The 15496-nt window shown below is 37.6% G+C and overlaps 2 protein-coding genes across 2 annotated transcripts in view; both read right to left on the minus strand.

Moving 5' to 3' along the window:
• CarT (Carcinine transporter) overlaps positions 1-15496 on the minus strand; it is a 757984-nt gene that overhangs the window by 101101 nt on the left and 641387 nt on the right. The window lies entirely within an intron of this gene.
• Positions 1057-10118, minus strand: LOC138856163 (uncharacterized). Its single transcript, XM_070106584.1, has 2 exons — positions 9609-10118; positions 1057-2104 (listed from the first exon to the last, which is right to left on the minus strand). The coding sequence occupies exon 2, from the start codon at positions 2100-2102 to the stop codon at positions 1494-1496; it is 609 nt and encodes a 202-aa protein (XP_069962685.1). The 5' UTR covers positions 2103-2104; positions 9609-10118; the 3' UTR covers positions 1057-1493.

Here is a 15496-nt window from a genome sequence, read left to right on the forward strand (position 1 = left end):
TTACATTGCAAACGCAGGCTGAACTCTACGATATTTATCAAAATAATGTACTAAGTATTGTACACATTGAAAATGTATAGAGAAAACTCCGCGATGGTATTTATCTATCTCTTCAGCATATCCCACAATAACATTTTTTTGTCATTTACTGTTTACGACAAATAATGACTAATTTTCGAAACGATTTTAACCAATACAGCATTAATCCTTATCCAATTAAATACCTTAAATACGTTGTTGATTTAAAATAGATCTACATGGCCCTCTACAAAATATGATTTAAATTAATATTTTGAGAATATTACACATTTAAAAATTACGGGAGCAGCGTTTGCGGCGGTCTTGGCCGGCCGGCCGGCGGAAGCGTGCCTTTAAATAGCGCGTCGGAGGCCGCGGGTCTCCCTATGGTACTTTGAATTTAGTAGCGATCGGACGCGTTTATTATCGAAGCTTTCTAGGAAAATAACAGTACTTGATGAAAACGTGCTTTTTAGTGCGACAACGTATCAGTAATTATAAGTAGGTTACGATAAATAACTGTATGATGAGAGTTTTAATATTGTATATAAATGATATTCTATCCTAAGGTTAATATTTAAATCGCACTTAAAGTAATTATGACTACACAAGGTTAGATAAGATTAGATTAAATAAAACCATCATTAATGGATTGGAATTTCCTATTAAGATCTTGGCTAAAGTTAAGAGTTAGATCAATTTAATATTAGGGAAATTATATTCAAAAATCGAAATTTAAGGTGAGGTATGTAAGCCCAGAAAAAGAACTTATATAATAGGTCTCTTTTGTTGTTGATGATCTTTTGTTTTTAGTCGCACGAATAGCAAACAAAATTTTTTAAGTATTTTTAATTAAACTAAAATCGTAGTTTGACTTGAGGTATTTCAGTTAAAAAAAAAATAACTTATATTTTTTTCTTAATGGTAAGTAGTTACTCACTTTGCTTTATTTTTTCCGCAATACAATTTCACTTAAATATAATATAATATTTTAAAGTATTTAATGTTAAATGCACTTGACTTTGATTTGATATAAAATTTCAAAAATTTTAAATTCTTTAAGTTTCAATACACTTTATTTTGGTTTGATATAAAATTTCACTTTTATATATAATATTACAAAATTTTAAATTCTTTTAGGTTCAATACACTTTGGGGCACTTCCGAACAAACTTCGCTGCTACTATTTTTCCTTTTCGAACTGGTGTCGAGAAACGAAAAGAAGAGAATTCTGGTCTGAACAATCCTTTTTGTTTATTTGGGTGGTGAAAAGATGATGATTGAAGTGTCGGTGTATAGTGTGGTTGGTTAGTTGTACAAGTATATGGTTGTGTTGGTGGGTGATATGGTGTGTTGTAGGTGGTGTATGATGTTGCATTGTGTTATGTTGTGTTGTATGATGTTGTACGGTGGGTTGTGAGCTTAGTTGTCGCGGGATTAGAAGTCGCATGAACATCCCGGCCCCCCTAGGCGAATTAATTGCCTAGAAGTCTCTGCAACTGTTGCAGAGTGCTCACTACGGCGTTCAATCCGGTTGCCCTTTGCCGCTGGTTGCGATGACCATAGGGTGGTGGAGGTGGCCGCGAGCGTGCCCCTCTGGATGGCTTCGGGCGATGTATTCTTTGGCGCTGGACGGGATTCCCTTGTTGTCTGTGCCGGTGACTGGTCTGCGTGGTGGACGGATTTGCTCGTCGAGGGAATCGATGGAACAGAGTATGATGCGGTCGTTGGCAATATTGGCACGATCCGTCGGTTATACACTCAAAGGTGGAGTGACTATCTGCCAAGCAAGTCATACAGTGTCCGTGGGCTCTGGCGATCTGTTGGCGTTGAGCGGGCTTCATGCTTTTGAAGATGGTGCACCTCTTCAGGACGTGAGGTCGATGGCATAGACTGCATCGTGGAGGCAGATGCTCATCAAACTGCTCCTCGTTTGCATCCCTGACTGCTGCTGCAGATGATTGGCTGTGTGGTGCCGTGGCGCTTTGCATCCTTGGTGCTGCGATGGGTGGACCAGATGCTCTAGGCGCAGCAATTACGGACCTCACAGTCTTGGGAGCGCTGTGTATATCTTCTACGTCCATTTCTATTGGAATAGGAATATATTAACATATGGTTTGGCTCATAATTTTGAATTATGATATTTGTTACTTGGCTTAAAAAAATATATATATATATATATATATATATATATATATGTATATGTGACTATATATGTTGTCGTTAATTTTTAATCGCGTTTGTTAGTGTTAGATTTGCATGTACGGATTATAAAACGGTAGTATTTCGAGTTAAACGAATTAATTGTCGGTTTTGATTTTATTTATGCGCTTGTCTTGGCGGGGTTTGTGTAATCGCTTCTTCGGTGTTCGGAAGAAAACACAATTTTACTAATGGTCGAGTTAGTATACCAGTTTGCGTTCGTACGTCTACTATTCTTATGTGACCATCTCGTCCCCGATGGACCTTTTCAATGCGGCCTAGTCGCCATTCTGTTGGAGGAAGACATTCATCATGTATGATGACGCATTCGCCCGTATTTGGTTCCTTCTGGATCGTTTTCCACCGATGTCTCTTATGGAGATCTTTAAGGTAATCTTCCTTCCATCTATGGCTGAATTCATGATGAAGTATCTTAATTTTTTCCCATCGGTCTATTAAATTGAGTGAGTCTCCTTCTGCCTCAGGTATGGCGAGAAGTGGAGCTCCTCTGAGGAAATGTCCAGGTGTAAGAGCTGTGAAATCGGAGGGATCTTGCGAGAGTGGTGAGATGGGTCTTGAATTTAGTACGGCTTCTATACGAGCGAGTAGTGTGGTAAATTCCTCATAATTGAATTTATGATTACCTGCCGTTTTCTTTAAATGGGACTTAAAGCTTTTTACAGCTGATTCCCAGAGTCCGCCCATGTGGGGAGAACAGGGGGGTATAAACTGCCAATCGATTCCTTGTGGTGCATATTTTTTAACAATTTCTGGGGAGACTTCTTTAGTAAATTTTACAAATTCTTTCTCTGTGGCTCTTTGAGCTCCGATAAAGTTTTTCCCATTGTCGCTCATAATTTTTGATGGAAATCCGCGTCGTCCGACAAAGCGTGCAAATGCTGCGAGAAAAGCCGCAGTAGACAGATCTGAACATAGCTCGAGGTGTACTGCCTTTGTTGTGAAACATACAAAGACAGCCACATACCCTTTTCTGAATGAGGAAGACCTTAACATAGAGGCCTTTATCTGGAAAGGTCCAGCAAAATCGACCCCAGTAATGGTAAAGGGAAGAGCAAAATTGCAGCGTTCAGGTGACAAAGCTGCCATGATCTGCGTGCGTATTTTGTGCTTGTACAATGTGCATTGTTTACACATAAAAATCGTTCTTTTAATTTGTGGCTTTAGGCGCGGTATATAAAATTCTAGTCGGACCATTTGTTGCATCAAGCGATGCTCACCATGTAATGTAAGTTGGTGAAGATATATTAAAAATAAATAAGTAAAACGGGATTTCTCGGGAATTATAATGGGATGTCGTTCGTTATAACTAAGGCTGGAATTCACTAGTCTTCCATGTGCCCGGATTAATCCTTTAGTGTCCAAAAAAGGATTTAAAACGAGAAGTGAGCTTCCCTTATCGAGGGGTCGTCTTTCGACTAACTTTGATTTCTCCCGCATGAAATAGCGAGTTTGTGTATATGTAATAAGGAGGACCTTGGCATGTTGCATGTCGGAATGCGTTAGTTGTACGGAAGGATCATTTGTTATTCCTTTAACCTTTTGTTTGAGTCTTTGGATAAATTTAAACATGTAAGCGACTACTCTTAGTGCTTTTGGGAATGATGAAAATCGATGTAATATATCATCTTCATCAGGAGTGATATGAAAGTTTTCAATTCTCCGAATTTCAGGAGCTATTATATTGCGAGCGGGAGACTTTGGCCAGACTTCTTGTGATTCTGTTAACCACGTAGGACCGTTCCACCAGAGTGTAGTGCTGGTGAGATGAAGTGGTTTGCAGCCTCTTGTCCCAAGATCCGCTGGATTATCTGCACTTGCAACATGTTGCCATTGTGCTGGGCCAACTAAGTCTAATATTTGAGATATACGGTTAGATACATAAGTCTTCCAGGTATATGGTGGTTTTTCTAACCATGCTAAAACTATTTCTGAATCTGACCAAAGGTACATTTTGTGATTGGTTAATTTCAGATGGGTTTGGACAATTGAGACTAGTTTTGCAAACAGAAGTGCCCCATTCAGTTCAAGCCGTGGAAGGCTTAGTGTCTTCAGCGGAGCAACTTTGGCTTTGGCTACTAAAAGACGCGAAGATATTTTGTTATCATATTCAGTGCGTACGTAAACTGTTGCACAATAGGCCTTTTCAGAGGCATCACAGAAGCCATGTAATTCGACATTATAGTCAGGTGCGAAATTTACCCATCGAGGAATTCGAATTTCCGAGATGGTATGTAGATTGTTTGCAAATTGAACCCACTTTGTTAAACGTATGGGTTTTACTTGCTCATCCCATTCAGTGCCGTCTTGCCACAGTTCTTGAATGAGGATTTTTGCTTGAATCATTATTGGCGAAAGCCATCCTGCGGGGTCGAAAAGTTTTGCCACCGAGGAAAGTATTTGACGTTTGGTTATGGCGGATATTGCAGATATTGACTCAATTGTATATGAGAATTGATCTGTTATCGCATTCCATTGAATCCCGAGAGTTTTTGTAGTACTGGCCTTTTCAAATTTAAGGAAGTTAGTATCTAATAAGTCTTCCCCTTTTATGTTTTTTATTATCTCAGGATGATTGGATGTAATTTTCTTTAGGGGGAACCCGGCTGAATTTAGTGCTTTGATCACTTGAGATAGTGATTCGCAAGCTAATGAGAGGCTGTGGCTACCTGATAGAATATCATCAACGTATGTTTGTTTTTGTAGCACAGAAGTTGCTAAAGGCAAATTTGTTTGACAGGTTTTTGCCACTTCATGTAATGTCCTAATCGCTAAATAGGGTGCACAATTGATGCCAAAGGTAACTGTTTTAAGTTTGTAGTCGCTGATTGGACTATTACTTGATTTTCCGAAGACTATCCGCTGGAAATCTTGGTCATCTTTATGTACTAAAATTTGTCTATACATTTTCTCTACATCTCCATTGAAAACATATTTAAACATGCGCCAATTTAGTATTAGCAGCATGAGATCAGGTTGTAATGTTGGCCCTGTGTATAGTACATCATTGAGTGATTTGCCTGAGCTCGTACACTTTGAGGCATTAAAAACAACTCGTACTTTTGTTGTGATTTTATCTGGTCTTATTACCCCGTGATGTGGAAGATAAAAAGATAGATATCTACCTTTAGATATTTTTTCATATGGTACAGCTTCTTACATATGATTGAGGTCAAGATATTCATCCATCACGTCATCATATGCTGATTTAAGCTCGCTTTTCTTTATCAAGCTTTTTTCCAAGCTTAGGAATTGCTGGACTGCTGATATTCTCGAGTGGCCTAGAGCTATCGTTTCTGGAAAGGTGGGCTTGAATGGGAGTCGCACAACATAACGACCATGTTCGTTTCTTGTTGTTGTGGACTGGTAATAGGCTTCGCATGCCAGGTCTTCTTCTGAAGGTTTTGTGATTTGGGGTAGTTCTTCTACTTCCCAGAATTTTTTGAGTTGATTATTTAAATATTCGTTTGAAATATTTTCAACTTGAGTTGTGAAGGAGTTAATTTTTTCTGTGACTTGGCCACTTAATATCCATCCAAAGATTGTGTTTTGGGCTAACAATTTATTAGAGATTTTCTCTATACCTTCAAGAATTATTTGAGGTATTAAGTCGCTGCCCAATAATATGTCGATTTGTGATGGGGTATGGCAGTTGGGATCTGCTAATTTGAGATATGAGCATTTTTCCCACTGTTTTTTATTTACTTCATAGCTTGGAAGCAAATTAGTGAGCTGCGGTAGAACAATGGCTTGTGCATCTATTCGTATATCCGCGTTTGGAGAGACTATGGTGATTGGGCAAACTTTATTTGAATTTTGTATTATTCTTCCGCCCATTCCCGAAATTTGAAAACTAGAATTTTGGACTGGCAATTTTAGCCGATTCTGAGCTTTTGATGATATAAAGGATCTTTGAGAGCCTTGATCTATTAATGCTCTTAATTTGAATAAATCTCCTTTATGTTCTATAGAAATGACCGCTGTGGGTAAAAGAATTTCTTTTCATTCTCAGAATGAAGCGCTTGAACTTTTGCTGCTTTTGAGCAACATGGGTGTTCCTCTTTATTTTCGGGATTCGGGATTTCGGGATTACCTGATTTGGTTGTCGCGACTAGGCCCGTAGTTTTATGTATATGATTTTGCTTCATATTTGTAAAATTGGTTATGTGAAGCAATGAGTGATGTCGTCGTTGACAGTACACACAACTGAATTTGCTTTCACAGTCTTTTGTCCCGTGAGAGTTGGACAGACAGTTGATGCAAAGTTTATGTTGTCGGACAAGATTGTTTCTATCTGAAACGGACATTTTTTTAAATTTCTCGCAAGATCTTATATTATGTCCTCCTTTACAGATTTCACATAATGATTGCCAATGGTTTGTTTGATTTGACACGAATGTTTGGCTTCTATTAACGTGTCTATTATATTGTGTGTTATTACTGACTTGGGGTTTAAAAAAGTTTTTATTTGAGTCATTTTGATGACCTTTTGGCTTAACTACCTTTTTATCTACTCGCTCAGCTATTTCGTACTGAGTTGTTAAAAATTCTTTCATTTGATGCCATTTTGGCGATTTCTTTCTTGCCACTAATGATTGCTCCCATCGTAGCAAAGCAGCATCAGGTAGTGTCGCTGCGCATATATTTACTAGGATAGGGTCCCACGATTCTGTGGATACATTTTGTGTTTCTAACACAGATAAGCAATTAGTCACTGTCGAGTATAGTTTTTGAAATTCTTGGCAGGTTTCTTGTTGAATTTTTGGTAAATTCATTAAAATAGTTATTTGGTTATCTACCAATACTCATTCGTTTTCGTATCTTTCGACCAGTGCATCCCAAGCCAGATTAAAATTTTCGTCATTCAAAGCGAAACGCTTGACAATACTGCCTGCTTCCCCTTTTGTTTTGTACCTGAGATGGTACAGCTTTTGTGCTCGTGAAAGTTTAGGATGGTTGATATACACGGCAGTGAACATGTCCCGGAAGGACGGCCATTGATCATAACCTCCATGAAAAACTTCAGTATCACAAGCTGGTACTTTTAAAAATATACCTGTATCTAGGTTTTCTTTTGAATTTGTAACTTCTCTCGGAGGAGGAGTAGTGGCTCTACATGGCCTTAATAAATTTATTTGGTCTAATATCATTGCCTTCGTAGTTTCGTATTGATCGAGGCAGTTTTCATATTTGGCTGATGCCGAAGCTTTAATGTTTTCTGGAAGTTCAGCATCGTCACTATCTAATATCGTATCGTACGCTGTCAGAACGCGTGCCCATATATTATCTATGCTTTGAATTTTTAAATTTAGGACTGATTCTGTATTGTCGTTAATGGGCGAAGCCGAAAACCGTGTGCAGTATCTAATAAAACTGTCACTTTCAGTTATGAACCTTGACAGTGAATTGTCTTTGGTTCTTTTTTGTTTTGCACCCTGCTTTGAGCGTGTAGCTTCTGCGGGTGTGCCTTGTGCTTTATCATCATCAGCCATTTTTGGAATTTCTAATGATAGAGGTGTTCGTTGTTTAACCTCTTTTGCTTTATCAGATTGCATTTATAAATCTTTGAATTAAATTAAAAGCTATTAGCTAGCTATTAAAATAGTTTTGTATTAAATATTTGCTATAATACGGTTGTAGTAAAAAATTTTAGTTTGCTACCCAAAGCTGTAGTTAAAAAAAAAAAAATTTTTTGTTTTTTTTTGTTGAAAATAATTGTAAAATTAGTCTGTTGTAATTTTTTTTTTTTTATCGGACAAGTCAATTTATTTTATTAAAATTTATGTCCGTATTATTATTATCTTAAAAATTGCCGAAATTGCTTACTGGGTATTCGTTTCACTCGCGAATAATTTGTATATTTTGTATGTATGTATATTCGTTTTTATTATATGTATCTATATACATTTGTTTAAAAGGAACGCGAAAATAAAATTGTTCTTAACAACAAATGTATATATATCTGCATACCTATGTATGTTAATTTTAATTTTCATATGTTTGTATATGCTAATCCGTTTTGACCGTATACCTTTTAGTTATATTGACATGTGTACATATACATATATGTACATGCATACATGTAACGCGTCTTTGTAAAGTTTTGCTGAGAGCGCCTATATTTATATATATATATATTTGTAAATATATTACTTTTTATGTATATTTTTTAAGAGAATATATAAGAGAAATGAAGAGCAAAAAGGTTGGGTTGCGGTATATATGTAGCGCGGGAAATATGCCAATGTTTAAGAAAATATGTGTACATACATAAATGCCGATAATGTTAGTGTTGTTTTTTTTTCTTTCTGCCTTTGCTTATATGTTCTAAGCGATCCTGCTTGTTGCTTTATCGGCCCAAGGGGTATCGCTGGAAAGTGTGCAAGTCGATGAACTTGACTTATAAAATTTTTTGTACTTTTTCTAGTGGTGTGTTTGGAGACACGAATTTAGCAGGAAGGTATTTGAACAACATTGAACTTTTAGAAGTAGTTAATTTATGTATGTACCATATGATTATGTATGCCTATATGTATGTTGTTAAAAGGATGTTACTTGCGGTTAATATTTTTCGCGGTAAAGTTTTAAAGCCCAAAAATTTTGTATTTAAATTATAGGTATTTGCACATATGTATGTATATATTTCTGTAATATATATGAGTTTTTGTTAGCCTTTGCTTATGCGTTATAAGCGATCCTGCTTGTTGCTTTATTAGCCCAAGGGGTACCGCTGAAAATATCGCAAGTAGGAATACTTGACTTTGAAATTTTTTTTTTTTTTTTTTTTAAAGAATATAACGGTGTGTTTGGAGGCACGAAATAAGCTGAGGCAGGTACCGTATAATATATATATATATATATATTTTTGTTCTTTTTCAGTTATATCGTTCGGTTATTTATTTCCACCGAAAACCGATAAAACTGTATCTAACATACATACATATGTACATATGCGCATAAAATCAAATCGGAATGGACTCACTTTTTTTTCCGCCAAGGGTTTATGGGTGGCAATACTTCCTTTCTCTTCTTTTTTTTTTATTATGGGTTTTTTGTTGTTGTCTCCGGCGTTTTTCCTGTGCGTTACTGTCCTTCTCTCTGCTTGCTTGGTGGATTTAGTTCCCGTGCTTTATGTTGATTTTGTTTCTTAGTTTGTGTTAAATCGCGCCCGTTTTTAATTTTTTGGTCTTTTTTTTTTTTTTATATATTTTAGTTGGTTTCGCGCCCGTTTGTTGTAATTTAATTTAACCACTTAGTATAGTATGTATATTAGTACTTATGTTTTGAAAAGATTTCACTTTTTTATTTTATTTTTATTTTTTTTGATAGGTGCCTTTCAAGGAGGCTCGAAGGACCATTTAGTTACTCACTTTGCTTTATTTTTTCCGCAATACAATTTCACTTAAATATAATATAATATTTTAAAGTATTTAATGTTAAATGCACTTGACTTTGATTTGATATAAAATTTCAAAAATTTTAAATTCTTTAAGTTTCAATACACTTTATTTTGGTTTGATATAAAATTTCACTTTTATATATAATATTACAAAATTTTAAATTCTTTTAGGTTCAATACACTTTGGGGCACTTCCGAACAAACTTCGCTGCTACTATTTTTCCTTTTCGAACTGGTGTCGAGAAACGAAAAGAAGAGAATTCTGGTCTGAACAATCCTTTTTGTTTATTTGGGTGGTGAAAAGATGATGATTGAAGTGTCGGTGTATAGTGTGGTTGGTTAGTTGTACAAGTATATGGTTGTGTTGGTGGGTGATATGGTGTGTTGTAGGTGGTGTATGATGTTGCATTGTGTTATGTTGTGTTGTATGATGTTGTACGGTGGGTTGTGAGCTTAGTTGTCGCGGGATTAGAAGTCGCATGAACAGTAAGTATTTATATATATTTTACTGCGAAACATAATAATAATATGGCAATTTGTGCATAGGTAATCATACATATACTTGTAGAGCTGAGTAAATTTTGTACAGAAGTTATAAAGTAATGTCGTTCGAACATAGGTCGTAGTACTGTGAATGCCAGAAGAGTACGTTCGAGATAGTTATAGAACCACAGCCGGGATCGAGATAGACATACGATTCAGAGGGACAGAGAATCGTCAGTAAAGCGTGAGGCTCGATATAGCTTCGGGCTTCGGGATAGATATAGAGTTAAGAGAGAGAAATAGGGAATCTTCAGTAGAGCGTGGGATTCGCCGCATCCGTGATAGGGATAGACATCGAATACAGAGAGCAGCACGAGTTACCAATTCATGGATAAATAAAGAAAATTCTGCAATGAATTACGGTCCTTCCATTTCTTACAAGGACGATCGTATAGTATCAATAGGTAATATGTTAGTAGTGTGTGAACATTGCTTGGCATTGAAATTCAAGGACGAATCGAAAGGCATGTGTTGCTTACAAGGAAAAATCAAATTAGAAGAAATTCTCCCTCCACCTAAACCACTTCACTCTCTTCTTACGGGTGATCATCAGAAATCCTAACAATTCATGCGCAACATACACCGTTATTATAACGCATTTCAAATGAACTTTTTTTAGGAGTAAGCAAGTCGTTGAGCGTGGGTTCATGCCTACATTTAAAATTGAAGGGCAGGTGTACCACTTAGCTGGGAGCTTGCTACCACTTCAACCCGATGATAACAAATTCCAGCAAATATATTTTATTGCAGATCCTCTGACTTTAGTAGCAGTGGTGATAGCTGGACAGCAATTTGACAAAAGAGATATTATATTGCATAGTCGTGATAATAATTTGCAAAAAGTTTTAGAGTTACACAGATCTTATAACAGTTTACAATATCTTTTGATGCTACGTAGCGGAGAAAATGGTTATATCATTAATATTTCTCATGTTGACCAAATCGGTGGTACACCTCTGCCTATAACAGTGTCATGTATGAACTACTATTGCTACCGAATAATGGCAAGACGTCACAATTTCAACACTTGCTTAGATATGGAATGTTAACAAACCAATACTTGGTAGATTAATATGCGAAAATTAAATCTGAGAGATTGGCCTACATCCGTAATAATCAAACTAAATTCAGAGCGGAAAATTACGTTCATTTTCAGGATGCTTTACAAGCAAATAAACACCGTACCGGCATTGGGCAGTTGGTTATACTGCTTTCATCATTCACAGGCGGACCTCGTGTAACTGAAAAATCACAAGACGCCATGACTTACGGGCCGATATCAGCTAATACTTCTAACTCAGATTGAACTAACAGTGCCGAACACACAAAAGAAACATCATACGATCAAACGAGACTTTTACAAAATATAGCTCAAGATGAGCCACGATTAAACGTCGATAAGAAAAAAGTATTCAATGCAATATAGGGAAATTGTACAGGAAAAACATTTTTAATCAATCTGCTTTTAAAAAGGAAGCGAGATCTAACTGTTGAACTGGAAAATTGCGTTCGCTGTTGCGTCACCCGGAATTGCCGCTACGCTTTTGGTAGGAGGCCGAGCCGCACACTCTTGAATGTAGATCTAGAGCAACCTCTAGAGAAAACATCTTTATATTGTCTAATGACAAGAAAGCTGTGAACGTTGTATATAACAACATTCTGTAATATAAGGTTGGAAGGTATCTCCCTTCCGCTTTTTTGCTCTTCATTCAATGCTTTATAAAAAGTGTTACAGTGATCGGATTTTGTTAAAATATGCGCCGTTTTGTTCGATGATCTGTCTGTCCGTCTGATTTATACGGCAACTTCATAATACCTTCCTCGTAGAAGCCCCCCTCTTTATTTGCGAAGAATTCGGACAGCCACTTTTCACAAGCCTCTTTTGAGTTCAACTTCACACCACCAAGGGCATTTGCCATGGACAGGAACAGGTGGTAATCACTTGGCGCTACGTCCGGGCTACATGGTGGATGCGATAAAACCTCCCATCCGAGCTCCCGTAGCTTCTGACGAGTCATCAACGAAGTGTGTGGTCTGGCGTTGTCCTGGTGGAACACTACACCCTTCCTGTTGGCCAATTCTGGACGCTTCTGGTCGATCGCCTGCTTCAAGCGGTCCAGTTGTTCGCAGTAGATGGTAGAATTAAGCGTTTGGCCATATGGGAGCAGCTCATAGTGGATGATTCCCTTCCAATCCCACCAGACATACAGAAAAACCTTCCTGGCCGTCAATCCCGGCTTGGCCACTGTTTGGGACGGTTCACCGGCCTTCGACCACGACCATATTGTCGTATGTGATCTATTTTTCGTCGCCAGTCACCATCCGCTTCATGAATGGGACGAGTTTGTTCCGTTTCAGCAGCATATCGCAGGCGTTGATTCGGTCCAGAAGGTTTTTTTGCGTCAAATTATGCGGCACCCAAACATCAAACTTTTTTTTGTATCCAGCCTTCTGCAGATGGTTCAAAATGGTTTGGTGACTAACTTCCATCTCCTGGTCGATGTCACGAGATGCCATATGCCGGTCTAACTCGATGTATTCCATGATTTGATCGGTATTTGTCGTCACAGGTCTTCCGCCGGCTGGCTTATCCATGGTGTCGTTTTCACCGGCTCTGAATCGTCGAAACCATTCCTCCGCGGTTCGAAGTGATAGAGTACCATCCCCAAAAACACCATTAATCTCACGGAACGTTTCTCTAGCGGATTTGCCTTTAACGAAGGAAAACTTTAAAATAGCGCGAATATCGGCGTTAGTGAACCCCATGTTTACACGTCTATAACTGTTGAACGCAATATCCAAACTTTGTAGGTTATGTCAAGACCTTTCAAATTATGTATAGTGTTGCCAGATACGAGCTCTGTAGCGCTTTGTACATAGCCGCGAAATTCAAAAGACAAAAAAGCGGAAGGGAGATACCTTCCAACCTTATATATAATTGTTGTAAAAATAAAATAAATAGGTAAAAAATGAAAAAAGTAAATAAGTAAAAATATAGGCTATTAATTTAGATATTCCAAAGATAGCAGGAAATCTTCATGGTATAGGAAAAGTGGAAATGTTTTACTCCAAAATTAACGCGTGCGGGCCACGGGCAGTAATAAATAAATCAAAACTACGGGATCGATTTTAATCATTTTTTCAGCTTTATATTTATATTCACAGTTTTTCTGTAGTGTATTTAGTATAAGCATTGCACTCGTGCAAAGCCGAGGCGGGTCGCTAGTTAATTTAAATTATTGAGGTGTAGACCAATTCAGTTATATTCGGCGCTAAACTGCACTAATTTTAAGGAAACATTCCACTTGGTGTCAATAAAATATCCAATCTTTTAAGTCAGATGGAATGTCAATATGGATGACAATCACTATATCGCGTATATTGGGGCTAGATGAAGATCTGGACTGATTTCATTAACTTTTGACATAATTCAAGTATATTTGGGTGGTTTTTTTTAAACGTGTGGTTTTTAAGAAGAAATAAAACGCATATGATTGGAAATAATGGCTTGTAATTTGTCATCAGTCCAAACGCGACTATTTTGTTTATTAACGTACCCATTCAACCAAAAGTGAGCTGAACATGATTATCTAGTGAAAATTGACGGAAAATAGACTCATTTAAGTATTGTTCGATACTCTGCTCCACAGCAGCAATAGCGTCTTCGGTGCGCACTGTACGGCGACTCTGATGATGCGCATTATGTATACAAGTAATCACTTCACCAAATGTAATACGATGCCAATCATGCCACAGAAGTATGAGAGCACTGCTGAACGTGAAGGAATCTCACAAGTCAGCATTTTCTAACAACTCTTTGACACATACATATACTACTTATTTCTAAGCTTAAAAAATCTGTGATTGAATAATAAAATTAGTCGTAAAATAGAAGTCAAAGAATGTGTTGGATTACTGTAACACTCAACTCGTCAAGCGGACGTTTAACGAGTACATATCCCGGTGGTTGAAGATACCTAGAAAACGAAAGGCTTGTTATATATCCATAACAGTAAAGCAAGTCACCACAGCAATATAATAGCGATACGTTAGGCAAATATTAGTGTCAATCAACAGCAATTACAACAGCATTTGTTTAGTCACTCAGTTATTACAGCAAAACGCTGCCCAAAATGCAACCACAGTCAGGCAAAGGGTTGAAAAAGACCTAAAGTATTTGAAACATTTTGAGGGTAACGTGACGAAGTTAGTTTCGTTTATAGAAACTATTGAAAGAATCCTGGGAGACTATAGAGAACAGGAACAAGCAGTTTTCAGTTGTATGACTTAAGAATAATTTTGTCGGCAAAAATTTGTTTGCTTTGAATCCGCCACAAAATAGGAGAGCAAGTAAAACTAAATTGAAACAACATTTTAGGCCCTCAACGGGAGGGAACTCTATAGAAAATCAAAAAAAAAACGCAGAAAATTCGAACTAAACGTGGAATTATAAAGCATTGCTTATTATCATTCGAAAGAACATTCTTTGGCATTTTCGATGACTCGTTCGAGCATTTCGACTGGTAACTGGCGAATGACACGCGTGATGTCTTGCTCCAAGACCTGAATCGAAGCGGGATTGTCCGCATAGACTTTAGACTTAACGTATCCTCACAGGAAAAAGTGTGATATCACACGACCAATCTGCCGCCCCAAAACATGAAATTATCTGCTCACCGAATTGCTCTCTCAATAAATCCATTGATTGATGCGATGTGTGGGAAGTGGCGCAGTCATGTTGAAACCAAATGTCCCCGAGATCACGAGATTCAATTTCAGTCATCAAACACTCGGTTATTATGGCGCGATAGCGGTCGCCTATGAAGGTTACGTTTTACGGCATAATTTTGAAGAACCAATGATTCCACAGGTTCACAAACCACACCAAACCGTTTTTTTTTCTGGACGAAATGGGAGCTCTTGAATCTCTTAAGGTTGCTCTTCGTTCCAAATGCGGCACTTTTTGCTTGAACAAATTTTGACTCCAAAACGTCGGATCTTCTTGGAACTTGCAAATGTTGAGCGGCTTCTGTTCTGGCACAAGTTGTATTTTGTACGCTTTCAATTTAAAATCTCGACGTAGAATGCGCCAAGGCGTTCCATTCAAATCGACTCTCCACGGTCTTCGTGTATACTCTCCGCTACGGCCGTTATATTTTCATCACTACGTGCAGAACGTGGTCTATTCGATCGAATACTATCTAATAATAAATGCTGGGTCTCAAGATGCGTGATAGTGTTGCGAATAGTACGCTCAGTAGGCCGATTATGTTGACCATAATTTGAGCGAAGCGCGCGAAACACATTCTTTACTAA

This window comes from Bactrocera oleae, chromosome 3, assembly GCF_042242935.1.
Source record: "Bactrocera oleae isolate idBacOlea1 chromosome 3, idBacOlea1, whole genome shotgun sequence".
Classification (NCBI taxonomy): domain Eukaryota; kingdom Metazoa; phylum Arthropoda; class Insecta; order Diptera; family Tephritidae; genus Bactrocera; species Bactrocera oleae.